This window comes from Amphibalanus amphitrite, unplaced genomic scaffold (genome assembly GCF_019059575.1).
Source record: "Amphibalanus amphitrite isolate SeventyFive unplaced genomic scaffold, NRLGWU_Aamphi_draft 000101F_arrow, whole genome shotgun sequence".
Lineage (NCBI taxonomy): Eukaryota > Metazoa > Arthropoda > Thecostraca > Balanomorpha > Balanidae > Amphibalanus > Amphibalanus amphitrite.
Window position 1 is genome coordinate 635,786 of NW_024881596.1, and position 26,058 is coordinate 661,843.

Here is a 26,058-nt window from a genome sequence, read left to right on the forward strand (position 1 = left end):
TTGTTTAAAGCAAGCTCATGAGCCCTGCGACACTTGTACGGTACTTGAGCCTGTCGCAGACATTTGACGAGAGTTGAGAAATGCCCCTAAGATTTCGTTTCACGCTTTGAACGAAAATTGTGTCAGCACTCCAAAACTTATGAAAATCAGCTGTAAAATGTAATAAAGAACGAACTAGGAACATGGAATGGATCGCAGCATTGACATTTCCGAGTCTGGACTCGGAGTCTTGAAGATTTTGGCGACTGCGAGTCAGACTCTGGTTTGAACTGCACGCTCCAACCGAGTCTGACCTCACAGGCATTCTCAGAAAGGTACCCCCATTTTTTCCCGACTCCAAAATCTCATCGGATCTGTATCGATCTCAGGGGGTGCCCGGTCCGAGGTTGGGGGGGCAAGCTGCCCCGCTTGCCCCCCCGTGGCGACGCTAATGTTTCTAGGTCACATAAAAGGAAACGGCACGTAGTTAGCCCAGATAATATTGGAGTATTGTTGATACAGCCGTCCAGCCCATAATTTTGCACCGAGTTTATGCAAGCTTCTATTAGGTATGCACTACAAATAATGGAACACGTCAGTCTCAGCCTGTGCATGGCCCCGACCTGACCTGAGGTCAACATATTAAGTTGACAAAAAAGTTTTCCAAACATTCGACTCGCTGAGCACGACGAACACAGTGGAGCCGAAATAGCGACTCTGCACTCTGCAGCCATTTTTGGCAAGGTACCTACTTCACAAAAAAAAGAAAAATCAGACCCATTCCTTGAGGGTTTTTACCTGATCTCAGAGAGCACCGATTGACCTGACCTTAAAATTAAGTGCCAGTAGCTACGCCTCGTACTTTTGCGACTCACGCTCGTTTTCTGTATCGATAAAGCTCAATTAGATTCGAAACGGCAAGGGGTGCATATCAACCCTTGCCCTCCCCCGGCCCCATCAAACAATAAGCTATCGGTAAAAAGAAAAATGATTTTTTCGGTGAGGACTTAAGCCACTTAGGGCAGGGAATTGGGATTTGGTCCAAAACATTTGATTCTCCAGCTCATTTGGAGTTCATTAGTTTATACCTACTACCTACTGGCCCATTAGGTTAATTTGATATAAGGGGTTAATGACGTCACTTTTCAATGACATCAAATAGTCTTGGTGACGTTATAGGTGTATGACGTCATAAGAGATGAAAAATGGAAAAATAAGCATTTCCGGTGCTAAAGTACCTAGCAGTTTTAGTTCTCCCCCCCCCCCCAAACACACACACACACACGCACACACACACACACACACACACACACACACACATTGTCTTGTAGGTAGGTAATAGTTTGGTTACGTGACCAATCTGAGCTTCGCTGCATGTTGTGAAAAATCCAAGATTTGTAGGTATTGAAGTTGTAAGGATCAAGAAACTTAGGTATTATTTTCCAAATCGTGCAAAATGCATTTTCCTGCAAGAAACTAGCACTGGGAGCGTTGTAAACTGCAACATATGAACCGTGAAGGTGTCCACGTAGGCCTATACCTATAGCGTCTTAGATCAGTGAGCTGACCTGGCATGAAGATACAGGGGCCCGGGAACGATTTTCAAGTTGGGGGGGCGAGCCTAAAATGCCTGACATGATGCATATGAAACAGTGGCCTAGCTAGGAGTCTAAGGGGACACGTACCCCCCCCCCCCATCGGGTTCAAAGGGACCCTCGGGTCCGAGGGGCCCTGCGGCGCCATTTGACCGCTGAGAGTTAACGATGGCCATATTTCTACTCAGAAGGGCCCCATAGGGCTCGTTATAACACCTCATGGACCCTAAATAGCCACACTAAGATCTCCATAAGGGCCCCACGCCGGCTTCTGAGGGCCTTTTGCAGACATAAAGGGCCCCTCGGTGGTCTCCAAAGGCCCGTTACTGGCCTCTGAGAGTTCTTACCGGCCTATGAGGGGCCAGTTCTAGGGGCATTTCCCGCCTGTGATGGTCACACACTTATTTTTCTGCGGGCCCCATAACGGCAACTGTGGGGGCCCTCATCGGCGCCTATGAGGGCCCACACCGGTGCCTCTGAGCGTTTCACACCCCCAACTCCGAGTGCCTACACCAGTGCCTATTATAGCCCTATATCGGCGGCTCTGAGGACCCAACCAACACCTGCGCATCTAAAGGCCACCCACTGGTGACTTGAGGGCCCCACACCGGTGACTCTGAGCCCTGAGGGCCCCACCGGCGTCTGACAGTACCATGCCGGTCTCCAAGGACCCCACAGGACTTCTTCTGCCGGCCTAAGGGCCCCTTGCCGATCACTGAGAACCCCCTGCCGCCTTGTAGAGGGTTCGCGTCAGCAGCTCAAAAGACCCCACACCCGTCTGTAACGGTTCCACACCAGCGTCTATGAGGGCCCACAGCAACGCCTGTAAGGACCCTCACCGACGCCTCTGAGAGAATCACACTAGCACCTCAGCGCCCACACCGGCACCTGCATAGTGCATGGCGGCCCCACACCATGATCAGTGCCTCTAAAGGCCCCTTACCGGCGGCTCTGAGGGCCCTTACGCCGGTGATTCTGAGGGTGCTACCGATAACTGAAGGCACCACATAAGCCCTTAGTGTCGGTGAGCTTTAATCCCATACCGGCCCTCCGAGGTCGCCACGTCAGTGCACTCATTGCCCCACACCCTTCCATGTCACCCGGAGCGGGTAAACTGTGTTATACCTATAGCAACGATTTTACCACCGTTGTACGTTATGTATTTCTCAAAGCTGACTCAAGCTGGTACAGTATAAAATCTGGCCTGCCAAACTTATGGCCAAGGTCAGGCCCAAATCAAAGCGGGATGACAATAGCAGATGTTGTCAAATCGACATTGTATCAGCAGAAACCATTCAGATGGCAAGGAAAATGCCGTGTGTTGATGTTTAGATGCATAAAAGAAACAAGAAGGAAAGAAGTCCGGAAAAGGGAGGAAAGATCTTTTCTCGCTGCCTCAATGTTGAGGGGGCGCCGCCCCCTCGGCTCCCAAGTTGGGGGGGGGGGGGCAAGCGCCCCCGCTGCCCCCCCTGTTCCCGGGTCTATGTGAAGATACAATTGATGCCAAAATATCCAGCTTGAATAAAAAGTGGAGTAGGAAGCATAGGCGGCGGAACGGGGGTGGCACCGGGGCACCGTGTCCCCTTTGATTTTAGCATTTTAATATTAGCCCTATGGGCGTTGCATGGAAAGAATGGGACCAAAAGTCGGCGATCCCCCTCCCCCTTTAATTTAAGGTGTTCCGCCGCCACTGGTAAGAATGCCAAGTTTAACGCTCCATCTCTATCCCGTTTCAAACCAACGCGAAAAAACTGCCAGGGCTGGCACCTATACCGTCGCCCTCTCGGCCGGGGAGGGTTAAAAGTGCCGAAACGCCGATAAACAATTGTGGAGTGTGGAGGTAGGTGTTTCATTCACAAATGGGATAAGTTCTATGACGGGATAAACTAAATTGATAAATCCCTATCGTGGGATAAAGTGAGAAATCCTTTTAGTCTAAGATTGTAACAAGCAATTACCTTCATGTTTGGAGTTGGCCATTGGACGTCACATTGCAATTTGTGGACAGTTTCTCGTAAAACGTGTAATTTTTGCCACCGGTCACACATAACACAATCATTCCTCAACGGTGATTCATAAAATATGAGTCTATGACAAAAGCTATTTTTTTTCGCATATATTATTTTCCACATCCATCTACATCAACATTTTACGCAGTACAGGGGAGTGATCAGGCAGTGGAAACGCAACGAGACATCCAACACGTATAGTGTCGCGAGCGCCAAACGAGTCGATATGCTTGTCAGACATTGAACAAATCAATATCATCTATGAAAGCAAACGCACCAAACATATGTGAAATATGTACAACAGAACTCACAAACAAGCTCCGAAACAGTAGCAGGACAGACCCCTGCAAGAGGCGGAAGATTGTATAACTGCGGAAACAGCCCCGGTAGCATTGCGTCAATGCGCACAGGTTTACGACTGCACACGGGAACAAAAGAACCTAGGTTTACAAGCAACAGCGCGCGGGCGAACATCCTCCCGATCGACAGCTGTGAGCGTGCAGACCTCACCGGAACAGAATCGGAGCCAACCCAAACAGAAAGCCTGGAACGCAATGAATCAACGCGCGCGCGCGCCGGCCGGCCGGCCGCCGCCGCCCGATCTGACAAATCGGTGTAGGGCCGGCGCTGCCGTCAGCGCCTCAGGCGATACTGCGGCCGGCCGAGCCGCGCGGTCACTGATAGCCAACACCTGGCCGGCGTGGTGCAACATCTCACCACCCGAGCTAATATCGCGCCCTGCAGACCGGCCCCCACCGGGACAACAAATAACGGATCGGCAGCAGCGGCGGCGGTGGGACGATCGTTCAGCGTTTGCAGTAAAAATACAGCAGTCGCAGTGCGTGCCTTTCAGTCGCAGGTAAATTGGCACATTCTCAGCAGGAAACGGTACATCGCAACACCGATAGAGCCGTCAAAAAATGACTATGCGGAAAAAGTGCAGGATTTCCGAGGAATAGCGACAGCCGGACTGAAGTCTTCTTTGCGAAAAAAGAGTGATAGCGGTTGATGCCATGCGTCCATACTTCTGTATTTTGATACGAGCATCAGGGGCATCTCGTACATATAGCAAAGCACGCTCTGTGACGAGAAAACATCATTCTGAACAACACACAAAACCACCAAAGAAAGGGGCATTTGTGAAGACTATGTTCGTCTCCCTGACATGCCGAATACACAAGCTTTGTTTGTGTCTACATATAATACAACAGCAAACAACCATGTACATTATAGCGTCAACAAGCATTAGCTGATGATAAAGGGTGGCAAAACAATGGAATCACACACCGGAAACGTTGCCTTATCAAACTACGCGAGACTGAGCAGCTTGTCGGGAACCATATTTCATAGATTAATATCAATAGCAAAACGGTGTAAATTGAAGGTGAATTATACCGCTAGTTTTCGGTACATTAATTTTATCTTGCCGATTAAGATTGGTTTACTGGTTTCTTGCTAGCTCATTGGTCCCACCAGGCATCATGGTTTTAATCAGTTATGAAAGTACTTCGAGAATTAATATTCAAAAGATTGAATAGCTACTGCAATTGATAAGTGTGGTACAGATGCAGTTCATTTCGTTTGTCCCTAAGAAAAAAAAAACACATCGTCCCCGCAGCTGAAAAATATCGCGTTATTTGTCGGTAACGTGCTGGACATTCCTAGGTGAAAACGTCGAACATACGTCTCCATTTGCCCTGGTCACGTGCAATCAGTCACGTGCACTCCCTGACCTCTAAGCAATATTCATCGGGTTCAAATGTACACAGGGACCCAAAGTTGAGTAAAGCATCATCGGTCACGCACCGTACAAATTAGCAACAGTTCACATCGGCCCTACGTATAGAAAACATGGAACAAACTCTGGCCGAGCTGATGGAGCTGCTGCCTCCGCCACTCGATGACGGTTTTCTCCCCACCTGTGCCGGCCCTTCCCCAAGCAGGCCGCACACCATGGTTCTCCCAGCCTAGGATCCGTCTTTCCTTCACTATACCGCGGTCTGCGGCTGTGGTCGCGGTGGGGGCGCCTCGGCCGTCTCCGCTGCCGCTCCAGGCGAGTAGGGTGATACCGAGTCCCTCGAGGTCGCAGGACTGGGCAGCGGCGAGCGCCCGTGAGCCGCGCTGGCCACCTCTCCGGGACTGAGTAGGCCTGGGACCTCAGGAACTGAGCCATCCCGACACCAGAGACCGCTCATCTCCTGTCGTCGCCGCCGCATCAGGGCCTTGTACTCGGAGATCCGTAACTTCTTGCCGTCGACGATGCAGGTGCGTTTGGGCCGCGGCCGGTACCGGTACTCGGGGTGCTCCTCCATGTGCTGTTTGCTCAGACGGGACTGCTCCTCGTAGTAGGGCTGCTTCTGTTCGTTGGTCATCTCCTTCCACCGAGCTCCTGTGGGAAAGGACGGAGGTCAGTGGATGAGTATTTGCAGATCACCGAGCAGTACGTCTGGTTAGATGCAAGAAGACTAAAGCGTGGTCACTCAACGAATGGTTTACGCAAAAAAAAAAATGGAAGCGAAGCGACATGAAAAATTGATGAATCATAAATACTAGAAAAATGAAATCTTTATTATGCAGCATAAGATTGCAAGCAATGCAGGTAGAAAGTCATGGGCATTTACAAAATGCCAGCACCGTACCTAAGATTTTGCTGATGTTTGAGTTGTGCATATCAGGGCAGGTTTTGAGGATCTTCCGCCTCTCGTCCTTGGCCCAGACCATGAAGGCGTTCATGGGTCTCTTCACATGAGGCTTGCCTCCATTGTCCCGCCGCTGCTGGCGAATTATCTTCGCACCGAACAATTTCGCTGAAGAGGGGAGGGAGACAGATGTTACAGACGTGCAAGAAGCAAACACAAAAGGATCGATTCAGCGGAATTTTTATAATCTTTTTCCATTTTTCACAACCATCGAGAGAAAGATGGTTTAAATCTTAATGACGTAAAATGTTACATTTTATGTTACATTTTATGTAAAAAGCGTAAATTTAACAAAACATTCCGCTGAAATAAGATGCATGCAGACCCACTAATCCAGATTGTGTGGAGTGTCTGTGAGTGTGACTGCAGTCTGTCTTTCTTTGATACTCACAGGTGCAGGTTGTCTCCAGGTTATTGTCAGCGCCCCGGCTGACCGGTGACGTCATCACAGGTGACGTCACTCCGTGTGAGGTCAGCGCCAGGCCAGCCAGGCCGCCAGCGAAGCTGACTGGCGGATAGAGAAGGTGCAGCGGGACCCCGTCCCTGCAGGGGTATCCCAGGAGAGCGGCATCCGAGGCGGCCGCCGCTGCCGCCGGGCTCAGACCGTCTGCCGAAAGAAGAAAACGTTTCAATTCGAGCTACCAGTATCTAATGCTTATGCTTCATCCACTGCATCTAACGTATCAATTATTTAAAAAACTCCACAAACATAAACCTACATATATGTGTACTTACACAATTATCTCACTATGTATCATAACAAATATAAGTAAAACAATTTATCGAAATATAAATAAATGAGACCATACTCGCAATCTGACTGACGTCTGTCCACTCACATTCTCCATGCGATGTCGGCAGCGGCGTCAGGCCGTACGGCAGGAAGGGCGGCGTCAGCAGCGGCCGACCCACTGCCGCCGGAGGGAACCCTTCGACGGGGGAGGGTCGAGACAGACCCTGCGGGAACCCGTCACCCACGGACGGACGGCGCGCGGCGGATGGCGGCGATGGCGGCGACGATGACGACCTGGGCTTGGAGAGGTTCAGCGGCGCGTCATCAGAGGAGGTCGTGGGAGGCGCGGCCGGTGGAGACGTCGGCCAGGAGGGCACCTGGGAACAGTCAGTGCATGACGGTCATCACTGTGGTAATTTTCTGCTTATAATGGCACTTCGTATTACAAAGCAAACCGACACGTCGTCTCGCACGTTTCACATCCCATTTATAGAGCATTCCACAAAAATTTCGCATAGTTTTTGTTGTTCGTCTTTAAACACAATCCAAAATAAAGCCAATCAACCTAGCTTTATTAGGGTAAATAGTCAGGACTCGACCCATCCAAAGCCACGCCTCCACGTCTCACAATTCCCAACGACTCACCGGTCGAGCGGCTCCCGCAGGTCCGGCGGCAGGTCCAGCCGGTACCAGATCGGGCGGGGGACCGGCTGCCGGCGGTACCAGGCCGGCGAACGAGCGACTGAGCAGCGGGTACAGAAGCAGCGGGTGTGGTGCCGGCGGCCCAGGAGGCAGTGCACCCCGAGACTCAGGCTCCGGCTGCTGGCGGTGTAGAGCCTGCAACAGAGAAGATAGGAGTTAGTGGGTGGATCGACCATCCATCGAGAACGTCATGGGTCGTATTTATATTTTATGGGACTAGCAGGTCGTGCATGCCTCACTGACCATGAAACGTACTAAAAATTCAGAATAATTATCTTTTTTATTTTTGTGTAATGCGTCTACGACGAAAGTCTGAAGTAGGTACGGACGTTGAAACTATTTTCGCAATGTGACAACCTAACTCGCCAAAAGATAACTAAGAAATGCCACCGTCAGTTTCAGCTATTTCTATGCATCACTCAGAACGTCCCACCCGTTTGAGGTATATTAGTGAAGTTATATTCGCGGCTCCCATATCACCGTGCGGCGGCTGCCGGTGTCGCCGGCGCGGTACACGGGGCCGCGGGGGTCGGATGTCCGCCCCATCCGGTGTCACGCGCGCCAGCGTCACTTTGATGGGGCCGCGGAATGTCAGCGGTAGAGCCAGGTGACGGCCCCAGTCCACCGCGAAACCCGAGAGTCGTGCGCGGAGCTCTTTGGGATGAGCGATGGTGGCTGGATCCGCCCCGATCCGAGCCAGCGCGGCGTGCTGCTGCGTGTAAACAACACGCAGAGTAGCGCAGGAATCCGAATTCCGGACAGTGCCGGGATGTCTCATATCGGCGAGATGAGTGAGATGGTTTCTTATTGCAGTTTTAGCTATCGAATTGCTATTACAACACTACAACAGGGACCCAGGTTTCAGACCCTTCCGTTGTAGCGCTATCAGGTGCTGGTGGACTAAGGCCTGATATCCGTCTGCTCTTTCTAATCCTGAGTCCTTCCCGTAGAATCGGCGTATTCGGCGGAATGCCCCTTCGGAAGGCACGTGGTAATGGCACGCGACATGCGGACAGACCGTGCGATGGCTCTGACTAATGTGTAAACATCCCGCGACTAGGGTCCGCCGACGTCAATCACTCAGCTCAAACTGGGTGCGACGACTGCCGCCCTTTCCGTCGTCTCAGGGCAACAGGATACAGCAGAAATAACTGCTTACGTCTGAAAGAGGGTTCGGAGCCTACGCAGAGTTGCGGTGAAGCGGATTTCCCACGTGCCCCAGCGTCGTTGATGCAGTTATGGCTCATTTTTCATACCCTAAGCATGTGTCATCTTACTAGAAAACAGGAAGGATAAAAGCATAAGCACATGTGTGCGTGAGCGTGTGCGTTTGTAGTATGAATGACTGATGTTTTAGAGCGTTTTTACGGTGGAGGCAGCTTGGAACTTACCCCCGCTACCCCTCACATCCGGTTCTCAGCAAAGGGTAGGAAGTTTGTCTCATTCTCTGCCTCGTTTTCGTTTGGCCGTCACTGACTTCCGCTGTGATGACTCATGAGCTCTGGAGCACAGAGCAGGAGCAGTCATGCATGTTTTGCAGGACGGTCCACGTAAGCGTCCTACGACCGTATCATCGATCAGCGGCGGCGGGCAAACATGCTCCGGCCAAATCCGGGAGGGTGGGGGTGTGCTGGGGAACCCGAGCATCGTCTGCCTGGCTCGACACACCGGTGGGCCGGGGTAGTGCTGAGGTCATCTTGTCCAAACTTCAGACGTATATATTTATATCTGCAAATCCAGTGAAATCAGCCCGACCCTCGGTCGAACGTCGGCCAGACCCAATAGTTTATCTCGTAATGAGCAAAGTTGAAATAAGCTAACGGTTTGCACTGGTCTTCCTTTTTTCTTGCATATTTCTCATTGTAATTACCGCACTCGTCAATCTAACGGATAACTTGGAGATAATTGAATTGTATGCGCCTTATGACACTGCTGAATCAGCACGCAACTGCAGATCAAGAATCATTTTTTTATGATTTTATAAGTTTCATCCATTACTGAATGCCCGGATAATTGTTTTGGTCCCGTGGCCCATTTCGAAACCTGTAAATCATGATGTTGCTCGACCTGACCCGGTCCGATGCCTTTATGTGACTGAATGCTGTAATTTTCAAACCTTTTGCGAAAATGATGCAGAGTAAGGCATGCAATGTGGTCTATACAAAAATGATGTAGAATCAATTGTTTAAACCACACTGTGAAGAGATTAAATTGAACTAAATATTGCATTATTAAAAAGACGTGCTTCAACGCCGAGGCTTTGCGTGCTTGTTGCCATGCATTATCATTTGTCGGAATTCAGGTGGCACTCGATGCTGCCGCGGCGGGTCCGTCTGCCGGCTGCCCCCTCCGTCTGATCCCCATCGGGGCGCGTCACTGTCGCTGCCCAAACGGGATCACACGCCGCATGCCGGCACTACCTGGCGCACCGCTGGCGAAAACAACATTCCACAATTCCGACAAGTCATACGCGTCAGCACTGCCTTCTCGTTAGCGAGATATCTCCGCCCCGAGCCGCCATTCAATAACGCAGGCTTCCGGGAAGCGTTACGTTTTTGCTCGCCGCTCCATCATGGGAAAGCTGCAAGCAAGGCGCTCTCGAGATCAGAGATGGCCCGTTTTGATAGTGAGACGCCACCCCACGCCTGAGGCGGCACTGCAGAATATCTGCCACTAACGAGACATGGGACCGAAATAGGGTTGGAGACAAACACAGAAAAACCACGCTCCCTGCAGCAAGATAGGCATGGTGTTGATAAATATGATAGGCATGTTAGGGAGTCTGATCTAATTAAAATGACAGCATTGGTGTGGCACTAGTAAGATATATTTTTCTCTTTCCATCCCCTTCGGCTTTCTTCAATGTTTAATTCATAATAAGCTCTGCAAAGTTTTCTCGTAATAGAGGTTACCGAAATTAATCATTCTATATTCCAGCACCGTGCGTGATCTGACCTTGTTTTTCATGGCTCCGTGAAAAATACAGCACATACGCCGATCACATCATCAATCAGAGCTGCAACTGGTTGCAGTCTGACAGTATCTCGACGCCTTACTCAGCGCGGAGACCGGCGCCGTTTGGGTCGAATTCCGTCGATACCGACCGGTCAGCGCGCTGACGCTGTTTGGGCGGTGTGGACCGGCCCTTATCAGGGCGTCCCCAGCGGCCGGCCGGCGGCGGCGCTGGACACGACCCGTTCCGCGCCGGCTGAGCTCAGCCCTGTCTCCGTTATCGCCTGTTTATTGGCCGGCCACGACTGAAAGCGGACGGCGTTTTGCACGACCGAACGGTGCTGTCGGTAGGCGGATGGGCCCGGGAGAACGCGCGACCGCCGGCCGGTCGGAAACGGCCCCCTTCAACGCCGGGGTTCAGCTGAACAAACACGTGCCCTGAGGGCCGAGTGAGCGGCCCGGCGCGGCAGCGCGCTTCCCTGAACCGCCGGCTGCAGGGGTGGTGTGGTGGTTGGGTGTTGTTTGGGCATACAGTGCCCTCCCACGATGATTGAAGAAAAGGCACCCGGTACGAATTGCACTTGTTTTTCTATTGATTCGAGGTAGACAGCGTGGCGAGTTGAGAAGCGCACAGCACGACGGTCGGTGTTAGACTCCCTCGGGGGTCGTGCGTGACCCATCTTTTATACATCACGTTACACAACCTTTGGACTATGCTCAAAGCAAGTGCAAACTTGTACGGCAGCGGAGAGGGGACAGAAGGCGCCAGCTTGGCGGCCTACGTGCCTTAACCCTCGCCGGCCGAGGGGGGGGGGCGGGTGCCGCCCCCCCCCCATAGGGTTTTTTCGCGATAGCTCCGAACACGCTGGCGATAGAGAGCTGAAACTTGGCATACCTGACCTTTGATCCAAGCCGCATCTTTTGACACCAACCGCATTTTTGGGTCAGGTCAGGTCACTGACCTATGACGTCATAAGTGAACCTCTGCACGGTCTTCAGATGTCGCAACTTCGCAACGCCCTCACTGCCAGAGGAGATGTCACAGGGAAATGAAACTTGCAGGATCTAGTATCCATTATGAGTCCCACAACTTGTATATCTCGGATTTTTCCTAAAGGTCATATGAGGTCAGGTCATTTTCGTGACCTCACCATTTAAGTCAATGGGGAAAAATTCAAACTGCTATTCTGGCGCCGGGAACGATCTCCAACTATCTCAAGCACACAGAATCGTGATTTTATGCACTCCTTGCAAGGTTAGATGCGTCACTTTTGCAATGTTGACCTTGCGTGACGTCATTTATGACGTCATCAAGGTCATATTAGTTTTTCGTCAATAACTCTTGATCAAATTGAGCTAGCGAGTCGGGAAAGCCACCAATGGACTCAGGAAGACCTGCCGAATCGAATGATATGCGACATGACCTCTTTTGACCAGCTTCGTGACCTGGGGGTGCTGACCTGACCTTGACCTGAGGTCAACACCCCAAGTTGACCTGACCCGGACAAAAAGTATATCATTCGACGCGCCTGAGCGCGACGAACACGATGCTGCCAAAATCGGCGCTCTGCGGCCGTTTTTTGCGAAGTTATTCACCAAAAACTGAACCGTACCTTGGGGCACTTGACCTGACCTCAGAGGTCACCGGTTGACCTAGGACCTTAAAATCGGGTACCAATCTCTGCGTCTCGTAACGGCGCACACGCTCGTTTTTTCCGCGACGCGCTAGCTCCACCAGGGGCGAAACGGCGAGGGGGGGGTCGTACCCGCCCCCCCCCCCCCCCCCTCGGCCGGCGCGTATGTAGAAAACCAATAGGTCCGGCGAGGGTTAAAGCGACATGCATTTAATTTACAGATGCGCGCGCGTACCGCCGGACGTCTGCTCCCGGCCCCGCCCCGCACAATGCCTCATTACTCATTTTGAGTCTAGACGGGGCGGCGGCGGCGCCGCAGTGGCACGGCGGTCACGATGCCTGCCGGTCGGCCATCACACGGCGGCACAGCGCGACGGTGGCGCGGGTTGGTCTGACAGCTCGGTGACACTGTTCATCTACTAACACTTTTGTCGGTGACATCTATACCGGAGGGTAATAAGTCGGATAATATCAAACACAATACTGCTGAGCAGGAGGGGCGGCGGACGATCAGCTGATCATGTGTCATGGCATCACGAAAGTAATTAGAGCGGGTAATATTTAACATCACATCACCACAAATACTCCCCTCCTTTCAAGCGGAGCGTCCAAGGGGTGGATTAAATGCTATTTATAATAAAACACACGCGGCGCGGGGGCGAAATGTACTCGGGGGCGCGGGGCGCACGGAGGGGCGTTCAGAACGCGCGAGGGCTGCGGCACTGGCTCAGGGCTGGCGGGTCGGTTTTCGGGATCATCTGGAGGCGGTCGATCTGCGGTGTCGTCAGGTAGCGGTTGGTCTGCGGTGTCTGGCGTCGGCGGCTCGTCGTTAGCGGCGGCTGCTCCCTCGGCAGCGGCTGGGAAGACGGCGGGCTTCAAACGCTCGATGGACACGACGTCAGTTTGTCCAGTTGGCAGTTTCACGCGGAACCATTTTGGGTTGCGTTGGACGACAGCCATCGGGCCGGTGTACGGCGCGGAGAGCGGTCGTTTGACGCGGTCCACGCGTACCCAGACATGAGTACAGGTGGCGAGTTCTGCTGGCAGGTACGTTGATCGCTCGGCGTGGTGGCAACCCTCAGAGAGTGCGGTGAAGTCTATCTGGGTCATATGGCGGGCGAGCTGGCGGACATAGTGATGGGTGGATTCGGGATTTTGCTGGTCGATGGCGATCTTTGGGAAAAGGAGTTGGGTTCCGGTCACGGCGGTAAATGGGGACACGTCGTTTTCATTGGGGATGGTCCGAAGGCTGAGCAGAATGACTGGCAGGGCTTGTATCCAGGTGTCTTTTCGTGCCACAATGGCGGTTTTCAGCGTGCGGTGGAGACGTTCCACCATTCCATTGGCTTGCGGGTGGTGGGCAGTAGTGCGGGTGCAATGGAATCTCTGGAAGAACTGTGATGGCTCCGCGGCTCTGGTCGGCTGGCACGGTTCCAGAACGGAGGCGTGTTGGGCGAGCAGAGGGCGGACAGACGGCGGCAGGTGAGAGAGAGAGAGAGAGATCGTTGACGAGATAGGCGGTCGTCCGTGCCACGGGCGTTCCCACTTGCTGTAGCGAAGAAGGCGATTGGGACCGGCTGCTCTTCGATGATTTGGTGGAGGACGGCACCGGCTGCCACAGCGGAACAGTCGGTCGTTAGCTGTAGTGGTTGCAGCCTGGGACTTGGTGAGCGAGCTGGCAGGCGTCTTGAAGGGCAGTCTTCGCAGCGCTAAAAGCGCCGGCCGCAGACTCGCTCCACTCCATGCGGAGGTGCGCTGGCTTGTTTGGCCGCTGGCACCACGGGCGGCTCGTTCTGGCGGCGGTTCCGAAGTAAGTGCACGGCATAACTTGGGCGTTGTCCGTCACTGAAGGGCATCACCCCGAGAGGCAGCTGATTCGGCTGGGCTGAGGAGGGCGTTTGGGTGAGGTTTCTTGGTCGTTCTTCATCCTGTGGGTCTGGTTGGGTCTTGCTGTTACTTGTTGATTTCTTAGTCGTTCTTCATCCTGTGGGTCTGGTTGGGTCTTGCTGTTACTTGTTGGTTTCTTAGGCTGGGGGGATCCGTGCTATCGTAAGTTATATCGGACGTGGCTGCGAAACTTCTCTCGGTACGAAACTTCTCTTGATCGGAAGAAAATCGGAGGGATGAAAAAGAAAGAGCGGCAAATCGGAGCTACGTTGTACGTAAGTTGTTTCGCAGCGTTTAAATGCCAGTTTTACTACGATTTAAATGCCAAGCAGATCAGCTGACCTCGTAGTACCATGTCGATAAGGTCGAATTCCTCATACGTCTATAGTGTAAAAGTGACCCCTATTGCAAATGGGCTGTCAGGGACATTTCCTCCTCTGTAAATTTGGAGGGATCATGTGTCGGCATTCCCACGTTCGTTTCGGAGTCCATCCGTTCCATTTGGAGCCCGTCAGTTGGCGTCAAGAGTTGGCGCAGCGAGCGCCCCGAAGACTGCGTCTGCGCACGAGGCTTCGCGATGGAGGAGTATTTTGACGAAATCGCCCTCGCTGCAGAAGAAATAGAGGGACTTGTTGAGAAAGAGGAGGCCGCAGTGTGCCGACGACTTTAAACTGTACGCCAACGCCAAGACCAAGGCAATCAGGGGGCGCTCAGATGATCGGGAGGTTTCAATTGATCAGGGACCCACCAGGTGACCAGGGAACCCTCTGATAACCAGGGGTCCTTCCAGTAACCAGGGACTCCTTCAATAACCAGGGGCCCCTCAGTAAACGTGGGCCACTCAGGTTACTGCAAGAGACAGGAGTCCCTTCTAACCAGGGACCGGCAAGGTCTCTCAGGTCCGTTTTTGACAAAGCTGTTATTGATGTCATATGCGAGCCCTTTGCCACCAGCAGAGGGCCCTTTCAAGCCTTTTTAGGGCCGTTTAACGTCTCTTGAGTTTCCTTTGAGGCTAAGGGCCTCTTCAGCAGCCGAGGGGTCTTTGAGGCCTTTTTGAGGGCCTCTTAACGTCAGCTGAGGACCGTTGGACGCCATCTGAGGACCGTTTGGGGCCTTCTGATGGCCAGTAGATGCCAACTGAGGGCTCTCTGACACCAGCTGAGGGCACGCTGACACCAACTGGGGGCCTCCTGACACAAGCTAAGGGCGCTTTTATATTTGACACGAGCTCAGGGCCCTTTGACGCCCTTTGAGACCTTCTGAGGTCCGTTTGACGCCAGCAGAGGACCCTTTGGGGTCATATGAGGGCCCTTTGCTGCCTTCTAAGCGGCCTTTGAGGCTTGTTGAGGGCCGCTTGACGCCACCTGAGGACCGTTGCGGTTGGACTCCAGTTACGGACCGTTTGAGGCCTTCTGATGGCCATTTTGCGCCAACTGAGGGCCGGGGGGCCCTCTGACACTAGCTGGGGGCCCTCTGACACCAGATAAGGGCCCTTTAAGGCCTTCTGAAGTCCGGTTAACGCTAGCGGAGGGCCTTTTGAGGCCAAATGAGGGCCCTTTGAGACCTTATAAGGGCTCCTTGAGGCTTTTGAGGGCCGCGTGACGGCATCTGAGGACCGTTGTACTCCAGCTGACGACCGTTTGAGGCCTTCAGATGGACTTTTGGCGCCAGCTGAGGAGGGCTCACTGACACCAGCTGGAGGCCCTCTGACACAAGCTAAGGACTCTTTAAGGCCTTCGGAGGGTCGTTTGACGCGAGCTCAGGGCCCTCTGACGCAGGTTTAGGGCCCTTTGACGCCCTTTAAGGTCTTCTGAGGTAGGTTTAACGTTGGCTGAGAGCCCTTTGAACCCATCTGAGGGCCCTTTGAGGCCATCTTGTGGCCCTTCATTTGACCATCTGAGGGCCCTTTGACACCAGATGAGGGCCATTTGACGCTAACCGAGGGCCCTTCGAGACCATCTGAGGACCCGGTGACCCCATCTGTGGGCCCTTTGAGGTCTTTTGAGGGCCATTGAAATTTCACCACAATACCCCTGGCTGCGCTACTGGGCATTTATGGACTCGTATGGGCCTGCTGGGGAACGAGATGGGCCCTCCCGGTCTTTTTAATCATTATTTCAGTTCATTTTACATGGTTTTCGGCGGTCTAAAGATTAGGGGCCCCAACTCGAATGGGGGGGGGGGGAGGCCCGTGTGCCCTCTCCTGTGTGCGGCCTTGCCGACACTACACCGCTTCCCCTCCCTCCGCCATAAACGCACCGCTGCACTGCTAGGCGCCGACAAATACGGACCGGCGCCGCAACCGGCTCCCCCGCGGCCTGCCTCGCGTTGACATAGCCCTTCCCGAACACCAGTGTAACCCCCACGCGGCCTAGGTATCGCCGCGCCCACCTGTCCGCGGCGCGGCCTCTGATGGCGTATCGGATCATTGATGGTGCGATACATGTTTTGGTCAGATTTTCGCAATTAACGCGAAAAATTGCCCAAAACACTTTTTAAATTTCAAAATTGAAAAAAATAATTACAAAAATGACGTGAAAGTGACCGTTTTCAACGTGTAAATTTAAAACGCTCTAGCGCAGCCATTTTTGAAGAAATCGACTTCAAATTTTGCACACGTGTTCATCAACCATATTTATTTAACATATATTTCGGTTTTGTGAAAATTTTGAAAATTTCTTATATTTTTCTCTTGAGAAAGAGGTAAAGCTTCGCTACGATCGGCCTTCCGATCGACCGAGAAGATTCGTAAAGTTAGTTCGTATCTTCACCATTTGCGATACAACTTGCGTATCTACTTAGCCTACGATGTGATTGATCCCTCCAATATCTGTTCCGATTCAACTTACGTTTGATCGCAACTGCGAGGCGCCTTGCGATCACATGGATCCCCCCAGTCGTTCTTCATCCTGTGGGTCTGGTTGGGTCTTGCTGTTACTTGTTGTTTGCGGTTAACAGACAAGTGCGATGGTACCGGGTGATCACGTCGGGGTCACCAATTTGTGGTGGTTGGGTGTTGTTTGGGCATACAGTGCCCTCCCACGATGATTGAAGAAAAGGCACCCGGTACGAATTGCACTTGTTTTTCTATTGATTCGAGGTAGACAGCGTGGCGAGTTGAGAAGCGCACAGCACGACGGTCGGTGTTAGACTCCCTCGGGGTCGTGCGTGACCCATCTTTTATACATCACGTTACACAACCTTTGGACTATGCTCAAAGCAAGTGCAAACTTGTACGGCAGCGGAGAGGGGACAGAAGGCGCCAGCTTGGCGGCCTACGTGCCTTAAAGCGACATGCATTTAATTTACAGATGCGCGCGCGTACCGCCGGACGTCTGCTCCCGGCCCCGCCCCGCACAATGCCTCATTACTCATTTTGAGTCTAGACGGGGCGGCGGCGGCGCCGCAGTGGCACGGCGGTCACGATGCCTGCCGGTCGGCCATCACACGGCGGCACAGCGCGACGGTGGCGCGGGTTGGTCTGACAGCTCGGTGACACTGTTCATCTACTAACACTTTTGTCGGTGACATCTATACCGGAGGGTAATAAGTCGGATAATATCAAACACAATACTGCTGAGCAGGAGGGGCGGCGGACGATCAGCTGATCATGTGTCATGGCATCACGAAAGTAATTAGAGCGGGTAATATTTAACATCACATCACCACAGTGGCTGGCTCCCGTCTGCGCCGGCCGTGGTCAGGACACTGACAGCAAGCGACACCGTCCCGACACGCTGCTGCGTGAGGAATCCGATCCCGGTCAGTGTGTGACGCCCGAACAGCCTCGCCGTTATGAACGAGTGTCTGTTGGCGGTGTTAGCAGACCTTTTCAGCGGTTGCTCAAATATCACCCGTTGACTGCAGATAATAAATACAGATCGTTTATTTGCATGATTTAATGCCGATCGTCAGTGAGAGCTGCAACAGACCATTCAGTCGATATTTTTGCACGATCACCGACCACACACATATGAAAAACATTCACCGATGGCCAGATCAACACATCATTAATCATTGAGTTCTCACCGACACTGATTTTGAATTGCCGAACGGTGCCAGACATAACTTAGGGACGGTCAGGTTCTTGTTTTAATCTTTGAAAATTAATTTCCGAATAGCGTCATTACTTAGTATGTGTCACAGGCAGCGAGGGTTTCTCCGTTCGGTAATTGTGATTGACAAGCGTGAGTTGAAAAGGGGCAGAGACGCAGCCGGAGCCTCGGGCAGCACCTGCCTGCCTGCGCTTCACAACAGCCGCACGGCTACGTGATGCGCATTGGAATGTCATTTAGTAGCTGTCTCAAAGCCCTTGGGAAACGGGATCCCCCACTCCACCCTGCAGAAGGGTGAAAGAAGGCCGCATTGCGCGACGAGCGAGCCGTTGGATGCACTGCGCGGCATCACAATGGCTGCGCTGGCCGGGCGGTTCCGCCTGCCACGGCGGCGTTAGGCTGTGCCGCAGCACAAAGGTGTCCGCCGGCACAGTCTATTGTAAACCTGGCAGGCGGACAATGCGGCAGACTCGAGACGGAAGAGCCGCCGATTGTCGGTGAAGGTAAACCCGCCCTTAGTGAATGATGACGATTATTTCCGCATCCGGACGGAGCCATCTATATGTAAGTACATTCATTAATAACACGATCTACCGCCACAAGTAGGCTTTGTAACCGTTTACAGCGCCTCCCTCACCTTCTCACATCCCAGAGATACGAGCGGCGTTCATCATGGCACGGTGAAAAACTGTGTGCCTGCCGCCGCGGTCTGACATGCTCGTGCCACCGTGTCCCCGGGTCGTGCCGCGTCACGCGCCACAATCACTCATCGCGCCATAAATGTCACCCCGTCGCGGGCTCGTAGTTCCCACAGCTTTCGGTGAATGTTTCCGGGCGCGTGAGAACCTCTTTCTCTGAGTCGTATCACCGCAGCACCCTCACGTAAGGGTGCTAGGAGTTTTTACGTGAGCATTCTTTTCCGGCATCCCCATTACTCATTAGCTAGCGAAAACTATAGCAAAAAGAAAATGCCGCGGAATATTCGACTGGTAGTTAAACGCATGTTAACATGTCGGCTCCTTCCACTCAATCGTTTTTCTCCGCCGTTTCTTGGCAGTATAGAATCCATCTAAATTGTGTTTATCGTTACCAAAGCTAAAAAGCAAGGTTCATCATATGAAAAACGTATTATAATATGCATTGCTGATAAGAATCTTACCGATTTCTTTCTAGGTCGCTCTGAATACCTAATATTGAAATACGATAATCGGTCATTGTTTAGAGAATAAAGCTACCGTGAGCTCAGCCCTGACTCTGAACGCAATGCCAGCACAAGCGTGTCAGTCCGACGGACACCCTGCCAGCCCAGGGCGGTGTCCCCGATGGGAAGTCTGACTGGCAAGTGACATGAGAATGTGGAGATATTGGCCGCTGGGTGCCAAACGATCGATCCTAACACAGGCCGCCGGCTTTATTATATTGGCCGCCGGTGCCAGCTAGGCAGCTAAAGTGAGCTAAAGTGAGCTGACAGCGACTGTCCTCGGGCCGTTGTTAAATCCGTAGAACAGGGCTCTCAGTCATCGTCCTTGTCACAACGGACGGCATTTGCGACATAACGCCGGCTCTCAGACGCCAGACTGAGGTACGATTAACGATTTCTTGAACTCCTGCCAACTATGCCGTCCTGCAGTGACGGCTTATTTCATAAACCCGTGATATGCACGAGGCACGTGTATGGGTGATATTCATTCAATCATGCCGGTTCCGTAGCTATGGCTACTGCTGAGATCCGGTAGGTTTATGCAGTACGGTGGAGGGTAGAGATTGGCTACCGGCCAGGACCTCTGCCCTCCCGTAGTGCCACTGGGATAGGCACTTCGCTGAAACAGCACGTTCCAGATGAAATATCGTTCTTGTTTATAAGCAGGTGGCACAAAGATGTGTTTTTCTTTGGCTTGAAGAGTGAGAATTGACAGCTAAATCACTGTTTGGTTTACGCCAACGTTCGGTATTTGTCATTACATGACGAGTCTTTTACTAGTTCCAAGAAACATGGTTTTGCTCGACGAGAGTTCACAGATACATTACTTTGCAAAACAAATGTGTGGCAAAATAAGGCGTCAGACCTAGGCAATAGCTTACTTCAACCACAGACAATGAGCTTTAAAAAAGGCATGTGCCTTCTTGGAAAGAACCCTGCCAGAATGCACTTCGTATTAATCCTGCTTATGCATCGCTCTAATTTCGAAATATGTCGAAAAAGCATACATTTTTCATTTTCTTTGCGCGCACCTCACCGCAGCACACAGGCGGCGCTGTGACGAACTCGGCGCGCCGGTGACGTCCGCGGTGCGCCACGGTCGTCGCACCTGTCGCCGCGTTCGTCAGTGCTGCGTCAACATGGCCTGTCATAATCGGCGGCGGCGCGGGCTAATGGGTGACCTCCGGCAGTGTTTTAGCATAAACCGTCCCGGGACGCCCGCACCGGGCGTAATTGCATCGCTGGCAGCCTGAGTTATGCTCGTGCGCTATTTGGGTTAGGCTGGTATAAATTTTGAGAACATTTCCCAAAAGAAAACATTTCTATAAAGGAGTTTGTACAGTGGCTTTAAGATGGATATCGGTGGGGTAGGCTACCTGTCAAAGTCTCGAACGGTATGCACTATACATTCGCCACTAGAACGGCCCAGCGGAACGGCCACCACCGGTATGCATCGTTTTCGTCAACTGCTAGAATAACACGGGAGTTGTAATACGCGCCGAGTGATGTGATGGCCTTTCTCCGTTGCGGTCCGATCAATCTCGAACGGGTGACCAGTTCAGTGTTCCTCTGACGTCATAAAGGCGTCCGGGGCCAACCGTTTGACGTCACCGGTCCGACCGAGAGGCGACAAAGAGCGCAGAAACGGTCCGCCGACGTTTGGCAGTCGCTGCCGACGATGGAAGCGACGCTCACAATGACACCGCGATGGCGGCACCGATTTGAATTGTGGTCAGCCGGCCAAGCCGCAGCTAAAATAGCCCTAATGACGTAACTTGATCTGGAAAATGAGATGGAATTACAATTTGCAGACCAGAGACAAAGTGCAGTGTAAATAATAACCGTAATAAATCATCGTCGCCAGACTGCAGCTCGCCGCGCGTATTTACTCTGTCTTTTTATCCATGAAGCATCCACTTGTTTACATCCATCGTGTTTCACGATTCATTGGCGCTCTTTGCATTCCAATCTCCCCCTCCTACCCCCCTAAGCGTGTGCTGTTGTGTATAGAGGGAGGGGAGGGGAAGGGGGCTGCTGCAGCTCACTGGGCGCTGGCATTCAGCCACGGCGGCGGCGGCGGCGGCGGCGGCGGCGGTCCCTAATTAGTGCCCCGACTCAGCGTGATGCCTCGGCTCCCCTCTGCTCACCCGAACAATATCTCCGAGCTTCCGCGCGGGCGGTGAGAGACTCACGACTCTACCCTGTGAGAGACTCACTCTTGGTGCGACCGTCCGCGCCCACTCGTTATTCCGGCTCAGCGGAGTCCGACCGACCCTGCTCGATCCACCGAGAGCTCTCGTCGCGGCACGCACAGCGACGGCAGTGGTCTGTCAAAGGCCGCCTCTGGGAGCTATTGTGTGGCCGAGCAGCCGAGGGTGACGCTACGCCGTGGTTGTGACAATAGGTCGGCACAGGGGATGACCCCTGTCCGGCGCCCGGCTGAATGGGGAATGTGTCGAACTAATAATTTTATAATGGAGGGGTAGATGAGATAAATGAGATATGGCTTGAGTGGTGTGGGAAAATCAAGTTTTGTTTGCCCAGAGCTCTGTAGGGAAACGGTAGGCTTCAGGGACCATGATGTATATGCTGGTCTGAGTTCAGTGAACTCTGTCAAAAACAATGATTGTGTCCGTTGCCGTTATTTCATCCCACCAAAAAATTGCGCCACAAATATTCCTATCAGGCTGTTTGTAAAGCGAGTCAAGACGATGGCTGATGAAGGTTGATGGCCTTGTCGATCTGGGCTGTTTACTAGATCACAACCGGCCAAACAAGAACAACTTATCGATGAGACCTTCCCGCCTGTTTTCTATCCAGCTAAATATCAAGTGATGAGTGAACGGGCCAATTGGTCATATCTAGCAGAAGGTGGACATTGCTTCTCAACCATACAGCAATCTTTGCCAGACAGGCGCCCCTGGAACAGCCGACCTCATCTCTCATTGCATTCCTGAAAGGATTGCATCTCTTCTCTCGGGACTTCTTTCCCTCATTTATCATCCCGGACAACTATAAGCACTGATATTAATTGGAGGTGCTGTTCATTTTAAGTGCCTTGTTAATCAGCATCCGCTCAAAGCTTATGATGTCGCTTGCTTCTGCCGATCTTATTTAGAGAATGTCAGCGATACTTTCCAGAGCTGACCAAGTCTTATAAACCAGAAAATAGCGTTCGATGATCCACTGACCTTAGCCTGCTCCTGCTGCTGCTGTTGCTGATGGTCATGCTGCCGCTGCTGCTGTTGTTGATTATGCTGCTGTTGCCTCTCTCGCTGCTGATGCTCTCGCTGCTGATGCTGTTGTTGCTGCTGCTGCTCTCGCTGCTGCTGCTGCTGGCTCAGCTGAATGCTTTGCTGCACCAGACGAAGCTGCTCGATCATCTGCTGTATTCTCTGAGGCTCCATGTGCCTCTCCAGCAGCAGGGGAAGCAGGTCCGGCGAGGCACCGCTGCTGACCTCAGGAACGCTACCCTCCCTGTCAGCAGGAGAAGAGCATCAGTCAGTACAGGGGCAGCCGAGAGCGCTAGTCATTACCAATGACTTCGTTAGTATCCTACAAAGCAGATATAAATGAAAGCTTAGCCGTGCATAAGATTTACCTATCAAATACATTTTCTGTCACATTCCTTATTGTATGTCACGTTACACATGTCAAAAGCTGTTAGCCATCACGTTGACTGAAGTTCAATTGAATCACTTCCCTAGACACAGATCTCCAACCAACTGAAACAAAAGTTCATGTCCGTGCTATGTTTGACTCGACCCAGTGATAGTGACTTCCAACAAACAGACATTGCCAACGCTGGCTTCCTGGCAAAACGGCATTTCATGTTTATACTTTACTCAACCAAGCTTCAAACATGTTGATTACAACTTACAGCGGAGCCGGCGAGTCGTCCAGCACTTTGGCCGACAGCCTCTTCAGCACATCCTCCATGGTGCGGCCAGGGGTCGCCGTCCCGGTGGACTGGGTCAGAGCGGGACTGACCGCTGTGCCCTCAGGCGATTCCCGACCCCCTCCGCCATCCGGACCGGAGAACACGGAAAGATCGTACAGCTTCGAGGGAGGAGATTTCCGCTTGGCAGACATTGCGAGCTGGAAAAGGGAGAAATGGTTAGTGAAATGGTGGAGGTCCTATCCTTTCCATCTAACAAGCGCAGCTTTGATGATGGTACAGCATCTGCCTTCTGGAAAACACCAGAGGAATGGGAAGTGAGATTGTGTGAGTCCTTGTCTCCCCATCTAATGAACGTAGCATAGTGGCACAGCATTTCAATTTATGACATTCCGTCACGTCTGCCATCAATGAAGGAAATAAATGATCCTTCACACACATTCCTGGGAAGTGACGCCTCTGTAGGATGGTTACCCCTTGTCTCCCCTCGACAAAGGCGCCATTCACTCTCACCCCGTGGGAAAAACCGACTCATGCGTCAACCACATGCTGCTGGAAACAGGAATGATGAATGAAAACTGGCGGGGAAACTGTTAAATACACTTAACCCAAAAACGCAAGAGTGCGTTTTTACTAGGGACGGAATTTACCTAAAAACTGTCGCTGAACGCCAGCTATTTGGCAGTAAAATAGTCGATAGCTGTGATGTGCTAAGCCTCATTCAGGTTGATCAGGATATTGAATGGGTGCATTTACTGGGGCATTTGACAAATGGCTGGACGGTCTATAGCGAGGACCACACACGAATCGATTCTTTATGGACGTTTGTTACGGTAGGATAGTCTGCCAATTGTGAAAATGAAGCTCTAAATCATCAATTATTCTTCCAAACAAACACCTAATGTAACTTTCCCGTCATCAGAGGGGTCGAATATTTCACTGAATAGTAAACACAATAAAACTCGCATATATCTCACATCAAGCAATAAATACACATACGAGTATACCCCGTTACGTCAAATTTCATGCAGCAGAGTGACTTGTCGCGCAATAGCGTCACGCAAAAGTACCTACGAGTCTGGAAGTATAGAAGACAGCGACCTACCCACCGTCCTAACCTGAGCTACCCACCCTGCCGGGCTCGCGTGGTGGTCTTGGTTTATTTACCCCAGAGGCGGCGGTACAGCGCATTGTGCGGCTCTCTGTTCTTCCACCTCCCGTGTCTCTCTGTCTCACCAACAATACGAGCCAGACCCGGAATTAGCCGCTCCGCCGCACCGGCACAGGTGGCCGCGAGGCGAGGAGTGACGCAGCGGCGCCGTTTGTGGCGCGGCAGCGTCGTTTGTGTCGCCCGTGCGCCACGTCGGCCGCCTCACGCAGTCGACGCAAACAAACATCAAACATTGGCCCGAGAGCGGAACAGTTGGCTGTTTGTTAGCGACGATTATGGCGCCGACGTGGGTGCGCCACGTTCGCCGTAGTGAGACACAAGTGGCGCACGTTTGTGTATCTCTCTGTACGACCGGCCACACAAGCAGCCACAGACACGGCAGTTACATGCAGTCGGAATTGCACTCTGCACTAGCAGATTTTGTCTGGTCTGTTCCTCTTCAGCCACATCACAAAGGTGTGCTTTATTCGTTGAGAACCGACACTCATTTCTACTAAATGTGAACGCACAGATCCTGCTTCAACAGCTTTTTCTTGTGATCATAACATAACATAACATAACATAAAAACATGAATGACATTCCATAAGACAGATAAAAAAATCGAAACATGACAGCCGTGTGCAACTTCGATAAGCATGACTCCGCAGGTGCAACTAAGCCGTCTTTCATAAAGATCATCGCCCGCTCATTTCATCAGCCCGTGTCGGATCTGTCGGGGTCCGCTCTGCGCATGCCGCCGCCGCCCACCAAGCGCCATCTGATGCACCCCCGAGCAAAACAGACCGTCTCTCAGAGCCTCGTGGCGGCGGCGGGCGGCCGGGTGAGACGCCCCGTGGCAGGAGTGCATTCACTTCAGCCGGAAGCGCCCTCCGTGGGGCGGAGCCGCGTCATATGCGTCATGGCTCCGAGCGAACAAAGTGCCGCAAAAAGTCGCCCAAGAAGGCGGCGGTGACGGCTGACAGCTCTGATTTAACGCGCGCAGGAAGCAGTGCGAAAAATTAACGAAATCGCCTGACAGATGTTTCATCAGACCGGCCGACGAGGCGGGAGCAGCTCGAGACGGGGTGCCGCCGTCGCCGGAGCCGACGCGTCGTTGGCGAACACGATCGCGGCGCACGTGAGACAAAGAGCGGCGCGGCGCAGCGACTCGGCGTCCAGATGTGGCAGCGGCCGGCTGCGTGTGAACATCCTAACCCGAGCAGAGGCAGGAGAGGGGACGGGGGCGGCACAAGGGGTAGCCCGGCGGACCGGCGCGCTGCGAACAGCCGAGCCACGGACGCGCCGGAAGACACGTGTCAAAACCTACAACACCTCGACAAAGGACTGGCAGAAAAGCGCCGAGTGGAGAACAAGGGCACGATTTACCGTTGTTTGATTCCAGGTTAAACGAGAACAGCGGGAACTTCTCAGCATACTTGCCTGAGGAGTCCCATGACATTTAGCAGACTGTTTCCAAACCACCTCACCAGCACAAACGACAAAGAATCTCCAAAATTTCCCACATAAATCCCATCCCCGTCTCAGTATCACCGGTTGCCGGAA

General features: G+C 52.5%; 1 protein-coding gene across 1 annotated transcript in view; it reads right to left on the reverse strand.

Annotated features, from left to right (window-relative positions):
- Window positions 1-3,675: 3,675 nt before the first annotated feature.
- The window catches only part of LOC122380569 (transcription factor SOX-5-like), a 39,707-nt gene continuing 17,324 nt past the window's right edge, over window positions 3,676-26,058 (reverse strand). The window contains exons 2-8 of the mRNA XM_043363826.1: window positions 23,327-23,544; window positions 22,638-22,923; window positions 7,661-7,852; window positions 7,122-7,392; window positions 6,674-6,889; window positions 6,223-6,390; window positions 3,676-5,972 (exon numbers count right to left, since the gene is read on the reverse strand). Coding sequence (XP_043219761.1) covers window positions 5,572-5,972; window positions 6,223-6,390; window positions 6,674-6,889; window positions 7,122-7,392; window positions 7,661-7,852; window positions 22,638-22,923; window positions 23,327-23,538 — 1,746 coding nt within the window. The 5' untranslated portion in view covers window positions 23,539-23,544 and the 3' untranslated portion in view covers window positions 3,676-5,571. The remainder of the gene's footprint in view (window positions 5,973-6,222; window positions 6,391-6,673; window positions 6,890-7,121; window positions 7,393-7,660; window positions 7,853-22,637; window positions 22,924-23,326; window positions 23,545-26,058) is intronic.